Source organism: Bombina bombina, chromosome 11 (genome assembly GCF_027579735.1).
Source record: "Bombina bombina isolate aBomBom1 chromosome 11, aBomBom1.pri, whole genome shotgun sequence".
In the NCBI taxonomy this organism is placed as follows: Eukaryota; Metazoa; Chordata; class Amphibia; order Anura; family Bombinatoridae; genus Bombina; species Bombina bombina.
In genome coordinates this window covers 169886562-169903902 of record NC_069509.1, presented here as the reverse complement: position 1 = coordinate 169903902, position 17341 = coordinate 169886562, and the positions used below count along the sequence as shown (strand labels likewise).

General features: G+C 40.3%; 1 protein-coding gene across 1 annotated transcript in view; it reads left to right on the top strand.

Annotated features, from left to right (window-relative positions):
* CDR2 (cerebellar degeneration related protein 2) overlaps positions 1-17341 on the top strand; it is a 40760-nt gene that overhangs the window by 8169 nt on the left and 15250 nt on the right. The window contains exons 2-3 of the mRNA XM_053694794.1: positions 9834-9946; positions 10453-10601. Coding sequence (XP_053550769.1) covers positions 9834-9946; positions 10453-10601 — 262 coding nt within the window. The remainder of the gene's footprint in view (positions 1-9833; positions 9947-10452; positions 10602-17341) is intronic.

Here is a 17341-nt window from a genome sequence, read left to right as displayed (position 1 = left end):
TTGCACTTCTGTGCAAAGGTTAAAGGGATAGTCTAGGTCAAAATAAACTTTCATGATTCAGATAGAGAATGTCATTTTAAACAATTTTCCAATTTTACTTTTATCACCAATTTTGCTTTGTTCTCTTGGTATTCTTAGTTAAAAGCTAAACCTAGGAGGTTATTATGCCCTTGAAGGCCGCCTCTTCTCTCAGGGCATTTTGACAGTTTTTCAACACTAGAGGGTGTTAGTTCATGTGTGTCATATAGATAACACTGTGCTCACGTATGTGGAGTTCCAGTGAGCCAGCTCTGATTTGCTAAAATGGATGTCTGTCTAAAGAACTGAAATAAGGGGGCAGTTTGCAGAGGCTTAGATACAAGGTAATCACAGAGGTAAAAAGTGTATTTATTATAGCTGTGTTGGTTATGCAAAACTAGGGACTGGGTAATAAAGGGATTATCTTTTTAAACAATAAAAATTCTGGTGTAGACTGTCCCTTTAATTGTATAGATTAAATGACAACTTGGAATTCGAGCTGCATTTTGTTACCTTACATCTAAAATTCACACAGAGTTTTAAATTAACTTCTTTATTTTGGATACACGTGTGAAGCGCTCCAATAAGGAACAGGTCACAGCACTCTAAAACCACAAAAATAAGTAAATGGGGGGGGGGAAACGCATCTTATGCTGTATGCATATTTAAAGGGATATGAAACCCAAAATGTTTCTTTTGTGATTTATTTTAAGAGACGTCAAACCTGTTTATCGACTTTCTATGTTCATGTAAGCTATATATTAAGAAAAAGAAAATAGTATACATACAAGAATCTTGCAGGTGACTATGTTCCCAGTAGATATTCATTATATAATTTTATTTTAGCCGTATACTCTTCCCAAAGAAAGCCAATATAGAATTAGTCCTCTGAACGTTTATTGAGAACATAATGATACTTTTCTAGAGTTAAAGTAGACGTCACTTTATTCCTCCAATCAACAGCGGGCAGGTTATGTGTAACTCTTCCAGTGTCTGGGAATTCATCGTTTCGCACAGTTTACCATCATACAGAGTCATTTTGCCCGCAGAGCATTTTATCTAATGAAACATATTTAATATAAATATAAGAGGGTATACTAGCATCTTGGTTCCCAGAACAATCTTAAAGGGACACTAAACCCATTTTTTTTTCATGATTCAGATAGGGCAGCGATTTTAAGCAACTTTCTAGTTTACTCCTATTATCAATTTTTTTCTTTGTTCTCTTGTTATATTTATTTAAAAGGCAGGAATGTAAGCTTAGGAGCCGGTCCATTTTTGGTTGAGAACCTGGGTTATGCTTGCTTATTGGTTTGCTAATGTAGCCACCAATCAGTAAGCGCTATCCTGAACCTAAAATGGGCTGGCTAATAAGCTTTAAATTCCTGCTTTTTAAATAAAGATAGCAAGAGAACAAAGACAAGTCCCCCTCCTGGTTAAGTTTTATTTAAATTTCATATCTTTATTTAAAACATCATTTGCCATCATAATGTCATACGTAAAAGCTTTCCAGAAGACTACAGTAAAAGGTTTCTATTTGTAGTGACTCATTTTTCTGCATAACATTAAAGGGACGCTAAACCCAAAAAATGTCTTTCATGAATCAGATAGAGCAGCAATTTTAAGCAACTCTCTAATTTACTCCTGTTATCAAGTTGTCTTCGTTCTCTTGCTATCTTTATTTAAAAAGCAGGAATATGATGCATAGGAGCCGGCCCATTTTTGGTTGAGAACCTGGGTTATGCTTGCTTATTGGAGGGTAAATGAAAGTATCAAATAAGCTAGCGCTATCCATGGTGCTGAACCTAAAATGGGCTGACTGCTAAGATTTACATTCCTGCTTTTAAAATAAAGATAGTAAGAGAACGGAAAAAAATGATAATAGGAGTAAATTAGAAAGTTGCATGATCTGTCTGAATCATGAAATAAAAATTTGGGTTCAGTGTCCCTTTTAATGGTGCTGACTGGCAGGCAAGGGGTTAAGTGAAGGTTATCAGAGCACAGGAAACCTGGTGGTTTAATATCTAGAGCTTCCTGTCGCTGGTTAAGTAATTAGGTAGTTGGTTTCCTATAGCAGACACTTGCCCCATGCTCACAAATATTAACTCATCACCTCATCTACCAATTCTTACTGCCCAGGTTACAGCTGTATAAAAGCATATTAATCTCAATGTATTTGCCCTTGAAATGTTTATCGATTTGGTGAACCTCTATCCTACCTTTTTGTATGCTGAAGTTTAACTCGCCGTGCAACATGATACACAGTGGTTGGTTACCCCGGAGCATTCCTGTCTGACAATATCATAAGACCTGGAGCATCACCTTTTGAAGAGGTCCTGATTTGCAGAAAAAATGATAGTGCTGAGGATTTTAAAATATTTTCTTGAGGAGCCCTCTGTTAAACCCCTATCCAAGGGCTTACCGTCTTCACTGGGAGCACAAAGAGTGTCGGCACAGATGGAGAGAGGGCGCGATTTACCAGCCCGCTATACTTACGCTGGATGTAGCACAACATACGACATGGAGCTGCCTGCAGTGGCCGATGGGGATCCCAGATCAGAGGTTGTTCCGCTTCCAGATGCAGGAGTGGCGGCTGTGTGTTCACTCAAGCCGTGAAGGGAGTCACGCTTGTTCAGAAAGGGTTGCGGCTTACAGATCCTCGTTGTCTCCTGGCTAAGAATGTAGAGGCTGCCCGGCTGTCGCAAGTTGAACGCACGCATGGGTATGTTATCCGAGTAGCCAAAGCAGGATTCGGCTGAACTAATCCTGTGTATATTGTGAGAGATTCCGCTCCTGCAATAGTGACACACTACAACATCGTTCAGGCTGTTTACAGATAAACAGAGAGACTGTTCCCCTACATAATTACTCTCACTGCGGGGACTCTTTACCTTGCCGATATTATCAATATAAATGAACCCGAATGACGGCACTAAAGCCTGAGATATGGGGGACATAATCGGTCGAGACACTGCGGTATACGCAACCCTTTGTGACACATTTGCCTACCTCAGAGCTCAGGTGAAGGCCGTTGGCTTTCTAGCATGGTTTGTAGTGGACATGTGTCAATGTACTGTTAAACCACTATAACCTTTTCAGTATCTCTACCTGTCTATGAGGCACACATATCAGCTTATGTGCTCTTTGACCCCCCATTAACTAGTCATGAGACCCCAGCTGTTACATGGAAATAATACCTATGTGAGAACTATTGTTTTCCGATAAAATAGGAGCAGGGTAATTGCGTGTCCCACTTCATGGAGCTCTTATGTCCTTCCCCATCTCAACTATCACCTTTTTTTTATTAGAATATCTATAATGGCTTGTTTAGTTCTATTGCAGACTTTAATAATGGTTATACTGCTTATTTCATACCTGCTGCATTGGAGGAGTATTTGAGCCTATATACCATGTTACATTTAATTCTTATGGTAGTCAGATATATTTGAGAGTGAATTCATGGGCACTCAATATTATCCCCCAGTGCAATACAGCATAGTCAAGTTCCTACATAGAGGTCATACTCTAAATGTGTCTTGTGACCTCTACATCTTAAAAACAGGTTCCCTGGAGTTATTACTAAGCTAAATTAGGCTTCCATTTAATTCTTAGTATATCCTGGGTTGTGTGTCAAAATTCTTGTTATCTCTTTTTATTATATTCAACCCCTTATAACCGCATTTGTGAAATATATTAAGGTGTTACTAATATATATGCACTCTATTTTTACAAGTTATGTTAAAGATATAAAATGAGGATTTCATTTAAGACCCAAAAGTGGTCTCTCTTGTTGGTAAAAGCCTCCTATAATTTCATTACATATTTTTGGAGTCCAAAAGCGACCCCATATGCCATTTAGGAGGGTAAAGAACAGTAGGCACTCGATTTTGTCTCCTATATCTGTGAATTTTACTCTTAGGAAAATACTCTGTGTATAACTGTCATACAATATGATGTTTTCCGTTAATGTTATTATATATTGCTCCATATTACTTGTATGCCTTATTTCAATCCTCAAATAAAAATTATTAAAAAAATAAAAATATTTTCTTGTATAGGTATTTTGTATAGTAATGCAGTGCTTACTTGCTGATATATTCATATATACAAACAAATGACTTTATTGTCCTTTTTAAACCCTTCCTTCTGACCTGTACAGATAGAATTATTATTATTTTCTCCCCCTACTATTTGCACTGATGATGTTTCACCCATAAAGTTATCAAATCATTTACATCCTCAACTTTTATCTGGCCGGTGTCTTTACTTGGGGCAGGGTGAGAGGGGCACCTGCCAAGGGTCCCGCAATTAAGGGGGCCCGCACTTTCAGAGGTGAAGCTATGAGAAGGTGGAATGTATATCCTAAAGAAGTGTTTATGGCATCAGGAGGTTTTATATATACTGTTATTATTTATATAGGTAACTGAATGTTGGGGCAGGGCATAAGAGCGCTGGGCTGTGGACCCCCACACATTTGTCTTGCCCAGGGCCCCGCAAATGCTAAGGGTGCTCCTGACTTTAGGGTACCCTACCCTGCATGTTACAAGCACATCTGTTTGACTTATTATTTAAATGAACCATTAACCCTTCTGTAAGTTAAGGCTATTCGGTGTATCTGACAGTTTTGTGCTTGCAACACTTAGCACTTTGGTCTTAACATCTTCAGCTCCTATATTTCATAATTTTACGGTTTTGTTCTTCGTACAGGTGCACATTTACTGTACTGATAACGGAAGTTTTATCTCGATGGAAAATAAAAAACATTTTATTCTGCTCCTGAATTGCTGAATAAGGGTTGAGAGCACACAATATCTGTATTAATACAGTCACTGACTGGGTTATTGCTGGAATAAAGATAACAACATCCGATAATCGGACACGTAGATTAATGAAGTCTCATATAGTATTTTCTTTCTTAGAATCTTACTGTAGCTAACATTAACCCCGTGGTTGCCAGTGAGGATTGCATTATGTGTTGCAAGCTTTTGTTGGATGCCATGTAAAATAAATAGGCAGTGGCAGTATTTCTTTTATTTTATTCCTGTATAATATCGTTTTTTTCTAGCTAGATTCAAAAGATATCTGCTGCAAGTGCTCACATATTTTACTGCAATATTCATCCATAAGGGTCAAATCATGCATATATTTTAATACTTTATTTAAAAAATACAACAAAGGTCATCAACCTGTAATTCACGCGTTTTGCACTAAAAAACGTTTTACATATAAAATGCTTTTTGTTCTTTTCTTTAACTTTGGGATTAACCCCCAGTAATGGGTTAAATTGCTCTTATGCAGTGCTAGCAGGCGATACAGCAAGTGTGCACATAAGAAGCAGGCATACGTGCATATTCTCCAATCACTATCCGTTTCCTCATCTGGAGCAGAATGGAGGTGTTCATGATGATAAGGTTCACATTGTTTAACAATACAATTATTTTAACAAAACTGAATATTTCTTACCCTAGGATGTCCATTTTAAGGTAATAAAAATACACTGCTGTAAATGTCCCTTTTTAAGGTAAAAAAAGACTGCTGTGTTTTTTTTTTTTGATGAGCCAACCCCACAGGATATTTGCTTGTGTACCTTTTTAGGCTAATAAAATAAATTAGTAACACGCTTGCCTAACCTACCCCTTGTCCCCATGCAGAGAGTGGCGTTGACGTATCAGTTTTTAGCTGGCATCTGCAGTGTGAACCTTGATTAGGCCAGAGTTCAATATTTAGCTCAGGGATTGGAGTCTGTAACCTCTATAGTTCAATATTTCTCTCCTGGAGCGGGGTTAGGTTTACCTGTCTGCTCTAAAGTCTAGAACTTTGATATTGTGTGTAAGCTGATTTTAGTATATTGCATGCACTCTTCTTTCTTCTGTATAATGCTGCGGAACATGTCTGACGCTGAATGAAAATTCAATATTAACTGATACCCTTATAATCTTGGGTGCTGTTCTTAATATTGGGAGAGGTTTGTGGAATTACTGACCAAGATTACAAGTGGTGCTTTCATTTTTTGCTCACGCTTGAGCACTAACCGCTAAACCCTTTTAAAACCTTTTTATCAATATTAAAATTCTAATTTTGTTAAAGTGTGTATATATGAGTGAAATAGCTTATTTTTATATGTTTTGATGTGTTGGTGTTTTTGTTTTTTAAACCCCTAGATTTTTCTTCAGGTCTCAAGTTGTGTTTAAATATTCTAGCGCAATTTCGGCTTTCAACTTGTAATATCAGCGCTATTTAGTGCAGTCGCAATATCCATTGAAAGTATAGGTTGCACTAGAACGATACTGGCTGCGCTAATCCTTTTCAGGTAAATCTGATTTGCCGTTGGGTTGTAATATTAAGTTGCACTCTGTTAGCGAGGTCCAGTGATACTTCTTGTGTGCCGCTCTATAATTAGCGCACCATTTGTAATCTGGCCCATTGGTTCCCCCTCCCTCCCCCCCAAGATTAGAGGAAGAGACAGAAGGTGGGAGGTGGTAAACAAACTAGAAGAAACACCAGAGATATCATCAGATATTGTATTGCCTTTTTCATAGGGATTAACAAATAACTGATATGAATGTCTTCCTTTTTTTTTTTTTTTTTCCCCAGGATGTTTATCTATTGCACAGAAAATATTGTCCTGATATGTTTAGCTTGCTAGCTATTACCATTCATATATGTTCCTTTCAGGGCTTACATTCTGTTGCTGGCGTCCCTAGTGGTGGTGGGGGGAAGTATAAGACAATGCTGAATCTGTATTATAGGGACAGTCTAGTCAAAATTAAACTTTTAAGATTCGGATAGAGCATGCCATTTAAAAAAAATAAACCTTTCCAATTTACTTGTAGTATCAAATTTCCTTTGTTCTCTTGGTATTCTTAGTTGAAAGCTAAACCTAGGTAGGCTCATATGCTAATTTCTAAGCCCTTGAAGGCTGCCTCTTATCTGAATGCATTTAACAAAAAAATTTTTGCAGCTAGAGGGCGCTAGTTCATGTGGGCCATATACAGTATCTCACAAAAGTAAGTACACCACTCACATTTTTGTAAATATTTTATTATCTTTTCATGTGACAACACTGAAGAAATGACACTTTGCTACAGTGTAAAGTAGTGAGTGTACAGCCTGTATAACAGTGTAAATTTGCTGTCCGATATATAACTCAACACACAGCCATTAATGTCTAAACCGTTGGCAACAAAAGTGAGTACACCCCTAAATGGAAATGTCCAAATTGGGCCCAATTAGCCATTTTCTATCCCCAGTGTCACTTGAGCTACATAAAGATGGCCTAGGCTATAAAAAGATTGCCAAGACCCTGAAACTGAGCTGCAGCACGCTGGGCAAGACCATACAGCGGTTTCACAGGACAGGTTCCACTCAGAACAGGCCTCGCCATAATAAGTTAAGTGCACTTGCTCAGCGTCATATACAGAGGCTGTCTTTGGGAAATGGACGTATAAGTGCTGCCAGCATTGCTGCAGAGGTTGAAGGCGTGGGGGGGGGGGTAGCCTGTCAGTGCCCAGACCATACTCCGCACACTGCATCAAATTGGTCTGCATGGTTGTCGTCCCAGAATGAAGCCTCTTCTAAAGATGATGCACAAGAAAGCCTGCAAACCAGTTTGCTGAAGACAAGCAGACTAAGGGCATGGATTACTGGAACTATTTCCTGTGGTCCTATGAGACCAAGATAAACTTATTTGGTTCAGATGGTGACAAGCGTGTGTGGCGGCAACCAGGTGAGGAGTACAAAGACAAGTGTGTCTCGCCTACAGTCAAGCATGGTGGTGGGAGTGTCATGGTCTGGGCCTGCATGAGTGCTGCCGGCACTGGGGAGCTACAGTTCATTTAGGGAACCATGAATGCCAACATGTACTGTAACATACTGAAGCAGCGCATGATCCCCTCCCTTTGGAGACTGGGCCGCAGGGCAGTATTCCAACATAATGACCCCAAACACACCTCCTAGATGACAACTGCCTTGCTAATGAAGCTGAGGGTAAAGGTGATGAACTGGCCAAGCATGTCTCCAGACCTAAACCCTATTGAGCATCTGTGGGGCATCCTCAAGCAGAAGGTGGGGGAACGCAAGGTCTCTAACATCCACCAGCTCCATGATGTCATCATGGAGGAGTGGAAGAGGACTCTAGTGGCAACCTGTGAAGCTCTGGTGAACTCCATGCCCAAGAGGGTTAAGGCTGTGCTGGAAAATAATGGTGGCCACACAAAATATTGACACTTTGGGCCCAATTTGGACATTTCCACTTAGGGGTGTACTCACTTTTGTTGCCAACGGTTTAGACATTAATGGCTGTGTGTTGAGTAATTTTGAGGCGACAGCAAATGTACACTGTTATACAGGCTGTACACTCACTACTTTACATTGTAGAAAAGTGTCATTTCTTCAGTGTTGTCACATGAAAATATATAATAAAATATTACAAAAATGTGAGCGGTGTACTCACTTTTGTAAAAAAAACTGTAGATAACATTGTGCTCACGCCCATGGAGCTACTTAAGAAAGGGCACTGTGGCTAAAATGCAAAAATAAAGAGACGCGCTCAACCTGGGAACGAACAATAGCATAATAGCTTGTTCTATGGCTAGTTACCACCCAAGAAGCAGCCTCTTTTTGCTCAACATATGCTACAGGATAGTTCTTATCTGTAAAAGGCATATCAGTCTGATCCTGACTTAACAGTGGAGTCCAAGCCCGAAATACCAGGCAATCCTTCTCTGAACGTTGTTCGTTCCTGGTAGAGCGCTTCTCTCTGTGTATGCATGGCTAAAATGCAAGTCTATCAAAAGAACTGAGATAAGGAGACAGTCAGCAGAGGCTTTGGTTCAAGCTAATCACAGAGGTAAAAAGTGTATTTCTAGAACAGTGTTGGTTGTGCAAACTGGGGAATGGTAAATAAAGGGATTATCTATCTTTTTAAACAATAACAATACTGGAGTAGACTTTTCCTTTAAGTTGTCTCACCTAGATTGATGCAATAGATCAAATAAAACCAGATTGGATGCCAGGTCATGTTGTTGTGGTCAGGATTTGGTGAGCTAAGATCTCACTATGGCTGACAATTTTGATCTTAGTTTGGGTTGGAATTTGTAAAGTTCGGATTAGGGACTGGTGTTACAGTTAACCCTTTGGATGCTAGATAGGGTGAAGTAACTCACTACAGCTCTGTCATCCAAGAGAATAACTGGAGTTTGCCTCCCTCACGGCAAATGCACATGCAAAATTCCTGCAGCCACAATCTGCCCATTGCAACAGCTCATTTGAGGTTTTGACAGCTTCAATATTGCCATTTCCAGAAAGAAACTCGGAACAGTAATTAGACTTGTGAGAGGTAAATAATTTCAGTAGGATAATCGTATTGCAAACAATGAAGTTGTTTTGTGTATAGAGACATTATTGCAATCTCTTTACATAACGTAATATATTATATATGTTTCTGCTTGCGTGCATAACGTCCTATGTACAAACATCACATAATTTAAAGGATGTTTTGTTATGATTGCCTGGGAAGTTACAAACACCATCAGGACGACTTAGTGCATAATTTGTTCTGACTCATTTAAAACGTTGCCTTGAGGTGCAACTGATTTGAAAGTCAGACTGTTCAGGTGTGAAACTCTGTGGAGCTTGCAGCAACAGACATTTCCTTACGTTGCATGTTTCTGTAGATTGGGCTGTTAGAATCAGCATTTTTCTGCCTTAGCTCATTTGTAAAACCGTATTTTCCATGTGTCCTTGTTTAGTAAATGAGCAAAATGGCTCCAGCATTCCTCAGATTGACGCTAATTCTACCCCACCTATTCTTGTAGATTTGCAGCTTGCTGCCGAGCTGGGGAAGACCCTCCTGGATCGTAACACAGAGCTGGAGGAGTCGCTGCAGCAGATGTATGTTACCAATCAGGAGCAGATCCAGGAGATTGAAGTACGTACTTGTGTCTGTGACTTTGTATAGGAGATTGACTGATTGCATGGAGTTTGCTGTTTCTATGATAAGGCGACTGATACACATTCTGCCCCAAGTATAACACTTATTGCTTATTACAGATAATGTCTCGCTCTCCTCTCCTCCGTTTGTAATCTCTCACTTCCTCGTATCTTTATTGTACCTATGTTCCTTTGCCTTCAGAACCATCTTTAAACTATACTTCCATCCTGTACTTATTTATTACCCTGAACCTCTTTGCAAATGTCCCCACCAGTCCTCGGCTTTGCCAAGCAATTAATAAAACCAGTCACTGTGCCAGTGGCACATTGTATGCATATTTATACCCAGCCGTAAGATGTGCCATGAGTCAGATGGGTGTGCACGCTGATGGCATCTTTCATGCTGCTCTGGCCAGAGCTTCTATTAAATCATATTAATGACTTTTCCATATGTGAGCTGTGTTGCTGCAGTATTTGTGACAGCTGGTGTTGTTTTGCTTGCAGTACCTTACCAAGCAGGTGGACCTGTTACGGCAGATGAACGAGCAGCATGCCAAGGTGTACGAGCAGCTGGATATCTCAGCTAGGGATCTGGAGGAGGCCAATCAGAAGCTAGTGCTGGAGAGTCGCTTGTCGCAGCAAAAGATAACGAGGTGAGCTGCTGAGTACAGAGGATTCTGTTGTGCAATATGATACTAATGCTCCCTACAGAAGGAAAAAGCCCCATAGAACACACATGACTTCTGTAAGCTTGTGAATAAATGCACACATGACTTCTGTAAGCTTGTGAATAAATGCACACATGACTTCTGTAAGCTTGTGAATAAATGCACACATGACTTCTGTAAGCTTGTGAATAAATGCACACATGACTTCTGTAAGCTTGTGAATAAATGCACACATGACTTCTGTAAGCTTGTGAATAAATGCACACATGACTTCTGTAAGCTTGTGAATAAATGCACACATGACTTCTGTAAGCTTGTGAATAAATGCACACATGACTTCTGTAAGCTTGTGAATAAATGCACACATGACTTCTGTAAGCTTGTGAATAAATGCACACATGACTTCTGTAAGCTTGTGAATAAATGCACACATGACTTCTGTAAGCTTGTGAATAAATGCACACAGCATCTTAATGCCCTCGAAAACAAGAATCCTTTAAACAATTCAATACCTTTTTAGCAGCCTTTTCTGTTGGGAAATATTTTATTTCTGTAGCTGGCGAGATCGTTCGACCAAAGGAGGCCGTAGTTTGACCCCATAAAATATTTAAGGGGACACGAAACCTGGCAACAGTTTTGCAAGAGCACTAGATTGCAGCTCTATTTCCTGCTATGTAGTGCTCCAAACACCTAGCTAGGTAGAGCTTCAACACAGGATACCATGAGAACAAAGCAAATTTGATCATAGAAGTAAATTGGAAATTAAAAAAAAAAAATGTTATGTTTTGTCTGAATCACAAAATAAAATGTTTTGGTTTTCCCTTTTAATAATTTAAAAATAAAACAATATTGCAATATATACTGTATCCCACAAAAGTTAGTACACCCCTCACATTTTTGTAAATATTGTATTATATCTTTTCATGTGACAACACTGAAGAAATGACACTTTGCTACAATGTAAAGTAGTGAGTGTACAGCCTGTATAACAGTGTAAATTTGCTGTCCCCTCAAAATAATTCAACACACAGCCATTAATGTCTAAACCATTGGCAACAAAAGTGAGTACACCCCTAAGTGGAAATGTCCAAATTGGGCCCAAAGTGTCAATATTTTGTGTGGCCACCATTATTTTCCAACACAGCCTTAAACCTCTTGCAGGTTGCCACTGGAGTCCTCTTCCACTCCATGACGACATTACGGAGCTGGTAGATGTTAGAGACATTGCGCCCCCCCCCCCCCTTCTGTTTGAGGATGCCCCACAGATGCTCAATAGGTTTTAGGTCTGGAGACATGTTTGGCCAGTGCATCACCTTTACCCTCCGCTTCTTTAGCAAGGCAGTGGTCGTCTTGGGGGTGTGTTTGGGGGCGTTATCACGTTGGAATACTGCCTTGCGGCCCAGTCTCTGAAGGGAGGGGATCATGCTCTGCTTCAGTATGTCACAGTACATGTTGGCATTCAGGTTCCCTCAATGAACTGTAGCTCCCCAGTGCCGGCAGCACTCATGCAGGCCCAGACCATGACACTCCCACCACCATTCTTGACAGTAGGCAAGACACACTTGTCTTTGTACTCCTCACCTGGTTGCCACAACACACGCTTTACACCATCTGAAGCAAATAAGTTTATCTTGGTCTCATCGGACCACAGGACATGGTTCCAGTAATCCATGTCCTTAGTCTGCTTGTCTGTTTGTGGGCTTTCTTGTGCATCATCTTTAAAAGAGGCTTCCTTCTGGGACGACAGCCATGCAGACCAATTTGATGCAGTGTGAGGCGTATGGTCTGAGCACTGACAGGCTGACCCCCCACCCCTTCAACTTCTGCAGCAATGCTGGCAGCACTCATACGTCTATTTCCCAAAGAAATATGACGTATTCTTATAGCCTAGGCCATCTTCATGTAGAGCAACAATTTTTTTTGTTTTTCAGAGTTCTTTGCTATGAGGTGCCATGTTGAACTTTCCAGTGACCAGTATGAGAGAGAGTGATGACACCAAATTTTACACACCTGAGACCTTGTATCACTAACGAGTCACACGACACCAGGGAGGGAAAATGGCTAATTGGGCCCAATTTGGACATTTCCACTTAGGCGTGTACTCACTTTTGTTGTCAACGGTTTAGACATTAAAGGGACAGTCAACACCAGAATTGTAGTCGTTTTAAAAGATAGATAATCCCCTAATTACCCATTCCCCAGTTTTGCATAACCAACACAGTTTTAATAATACATTTTTTACCTCTGTAATTACCTTGTATCTAAGCCTCTGCAGACTGCCCCCTTATTTCAGTTATTTTGACAAACTTGCATTTAAACCAATCCGTGCTTACTCCTCGGTAAATTCACGTGCATTAGCTCAATGTTATCTATATGAAACACATGAACTAACTCCCTCTAGTGCTGAAAAACTGTCAAAATGCATTTATATTAGAGGTGGCCTTCAAGGTCTAAGAGATTAGCATATGAACCTCCTAGGTTTAGCTTTCAACTAAGAATACCTTAAGAACAAAGCAAAATTGGTGGGGGAAAAAATTGTAAAGTTGTTTAAAATGACATGCCCTATTTCAATCATGAAAGTTTTTTTGGGACTTGACTGTCCCTTTTAATGGCTGTGTGTTGAGGTATTTTGAGGGGACAGCAAATTCACACTGTTATACAGGCTGTACACTCACTACTTTACACTGTAGCAAAGTGTCATTTCTTCAGTGTTGTCACATGAAAAGATATAATAAAATATTTACAAAAATGTGAGGGGTGTACTCACTTTTGTCAGATACTGTATATTTTCCCTTTTGAATATTGTGCTTGTTTCACACCCCCCCCCCTTCTTTTTCCGAGAGTCTTCCATCATACTTAACGGAATAGTCAAAATTAAACTTTATTCAGATAGAGCAGCGACTTTCTAATTTGCTCCTATTTTCAATTTTACTTTGTCCTTTTACTTACTGTGAAAATGTTCCTTATAGGAAATGGCAAACAAATGGATTTTTGTTAAATTCCCAATCACCCCCTTAACAAATATTGGACAAAACAATGGGAAAAAAAGTTTTTTTTGACAAACTATTTGTCTAAAACTATTTTTCTCCTGTTAAGTGTGGTCAGTCCACGGGTCATCATTACTTCTGGGATATTAACTCCTCCCCAACAGGAAGTGCAAGAGGATTCACCCAGCAGAGCTGCTATATAGCTCCTCCCCTCTACGCCACCTCCAGTCATTCTCTTGCACCCAACGAATAGATAGGATGTGTGAGAGGACTGTGGTGATTATACTTAGTTTCATACCGTCAATCAAAAGTTTGTTATTTTATAATAGCACCGGAGTGTGTTATTCCTTCTCTGGTAGAATTTGAAGAAGAATCTACCTGAGTTTTTTCTATGATTTTAGCCGGCGTAGTTAAGATCATATTGCTGTTTCTCGGCCATCTGAGGAGAGGTAAACTTCAGATCAGGGGACAGCGGGCAGATTAATCTGCAAAGAGGTATGTAGCAGCATATTATTTTCTGAGAATGGAATTGATGAGAAAATTCTGCCATACCGATATAATGTAAACTCAGCCTTAAATGCAGTAGCAGCAACTGGTATCAGGCTGTCATGTATGTATATTTTACACTTCAGTATTCGGGGGAATGGCACTTCACTGGGATAATACTGTATGCATAAGACTTTAGCCTAATTTGCAGGGACTAGCAACAGGCTTTATAATGACATTTCATTTATTTAATGTTAAACGTTTTTTGCTGGCATGTAAAATCGTTTAATTTTCTGAGGTACTGGGTGAAAAAATGTTTTGGGCACTATTTTTTTCCACTTGGCAGTCGTTTTATTTAATTTATGACAGTTTACTGATCTCTCTCACTGTTGTGTGTGAGGGGGAGGGGCCTTTTTTGGCGCTTTTGCTACGCATCAAAAAATTCAGTCAGAAGTTTGTCTTCCCTGCATGATCCGGCTCATCTCTACAGAACTCAGGGGTCTTCAAAACTTGTTTTGAGGGAGGTAATCACTCACAGCAGAGCTGTGAGATTGTAGTTGACTGTGATAAAAAACGTTTATTTCTGTATTTTTTTTCTGCTATCAGGGTTAGTTATCCTTTGCTAATGGGAGCAATCCTTTGCTAAAAGTGTGTTTTTTACAAAGATTTGATGCTATAACTTTTCAGTTTATCAATTTTCAACTGTCATAACTTTTTCTGTGCTTCTTATAGGCACAGTACGTTTTCATATTATAGTAAATTACTTGAAAAGTATTTCCAAGTTGCTAGTTTATTTGCTAGTGTGTTAAACATGTCTGATTCAGAGGAAGATATCTGTGCTATATGTGCTAAAGCCAAAGTGGAGCCCAATAGAAATTTATGTACTAACTGCATTGATGCTACTTTAAATAAAAGTCAATCTGTACAAATTGAACATATTTCACCAAACAACGAGGGGAGAGTTATGCCGACTAACTCGCCTCACGTGTCAGTACCTGCATCTCCCGCTCGGGAGGTGCGTGATATTGTAGCGCCGAGTACATCTGGGCGGCCATTACAAATCACATTACAGGATATGGCTACTGTTATGACTGAAGTTTTGGCTAAATTACCAGAACTAAGAGGTAAGCGTGAAAACTCTGGGGTGAGAACAGAGTGCGCTGATAATATTAGGGCCATGTCAGACACTGCGTCACAATTTGCAGAACATGAGGACGGAGAGCTTCATTCTGCGGGTGACGGTTCTGATCCAAACAAACTGGATTCAGATATTTCAAATTTTAAATTTAAGCTGGAAAACCTCTGTGTATTACTAGGGGAGGTGTTAGCGGCTCTAAATGATTGTAACACAGTTGCAATACCAGAGAAAATGTGTAGGTTGGATAAATATTTTGCGGTACCGTCGAGTACTGATGTTTTTCCTATACCTAAGAGACTTATTGAAATTGTTACTAAGGAGTGGGATAGACCCGGTGTGCCGTTCTCACCCCCTCCGATATTTAGAAAAATGTTTCCAATAGACGCCACCACACGGGACTTATGGCAAACGGTCCCTAAGGTGGAGGGAGCAGTTTCTACTTTAGCTAAGCGTACCACTATCCCGGTGGAGGATAGCTGTGCCTTTTCAGATCCAATGGATAAAAAGTTAGAGGGTTACCTTAAGAAAATGTTTGTTCAACAAGGTTTTATATTGCAACCTCTTGCATGCATTGCGCCTGTCACGGCTGCAGCAGCATTTTGGTTTGAGTCTCTGGAAGAGACACTTGAATCAGCTCCATTAGATGAGATTACACACAAGCTTAAAGCCCTTAAGTTAGCTAACTCATTTATTTCGGATGCCGTAGTACATTTAACTAAACTTACGGCTAAGAATTCCGGATTCGCCATTCAGGCGCGCAGAGCACTGTGGCTAAAATCCTGGTCAGCTGATGTTACTTCTAAATCTAAATTGCTTAATATACCTTTCAAAGGGCAGACCTTATTCGGGCCCGGGTTGAAAGAAATTATCGCTGACATTACAGGAGGTAAAGGCCATGCCCTGCCTCAAGACAGAGCCAAACCTAAGGCTAGACAGTCTAATTTTCGTTCCTTTCGTAATTTCAAAGCAGGAGCAGCATCAACTTCCTCTGCACCAAAACAGGAAGGAGCTGTTGCTCGCTACAGACAAGGCTGGAGACCTAACCAGTCCTGGAACAAGGGCAAGCAGGCCAGGAAACCTGCTGCTGCCCCTAAGACAGCATGAATCGAGGGCCCCCGATCCGGGAACGGATCTAGTGGGGGGCAGACTTTCTCTCTTCGCCCAGGCTTGGGCAAGAGATGTCCAGGATCCCTGGGCGTTAGAGATCATATCTCAGGGATACCTTCTGGACTTCAAATCCTCTCCCCCAAGAGGGAGATTTCATCTGTCAAGGTTGTCAACAAACCTAATAAAGAAAGAGGCGTTTCTACGCTGCGTACAAGATCTTTTATTAATGGGAGTGATCCATCCGGTTCCGCGGTCGGAACAAGGACAAGGGTTTTACTCAAATCTGTTTGTGGTTCCCAAAAAAGAGGGAACTTTCAGGCCAATCTTGGATTTAAAGATCCTAAACAAATTCCTAAGAGTTCCATCGTTCAAAATGGAAACTATTCGGACAATTTTACCCATGATCCAAAAGGGTCAGTACATGACCACAGTGGATTTAAAGGATGCTTACCTTCACATACCGATTCACAAAGATCATTACCGGTATCTAAGGTTTGCCTTTCTAGACAGGCATTACCAGTTTGTAGCTCTTCCATTCGGATTGGCTACGGCTCCAAGAATCTTCACAAAGGTTCTGGGTGCTCTTCTGGCGGTACTAAGACCGCGAGGAATTTCGGTAGCTCCGTACCTAGACGACATTCTGATACAAGCTTCAAGCTTTCAAACTGCCAAGTCTCATACAGAGTTAGTACTGGCATTTCTAAGGTCGCATGGATGGAAGGTGAACGAAAAGAAGAGTTCTCTCTTTCCACTCACAAGAGTTCCCTTCTTGGGGACTCTTATAGATTCTGTAGAAATGAAGATTTACCTGACAGAAGACAGGTTAACAAAGCTTCAAAATGCATGCCGTGTCCTTCATTCCATTCAACACCCGTCAGTAGCTCAATGCATGGAGGTGATCGGCTTAATGGTAGCGGCAATGGACATACTACCCTTTGCACGCCTACATCTCAGACCGCTGCAATTGTGCATGCTAAGTCAGTGGAATGGGGATTACTCAGACTTGT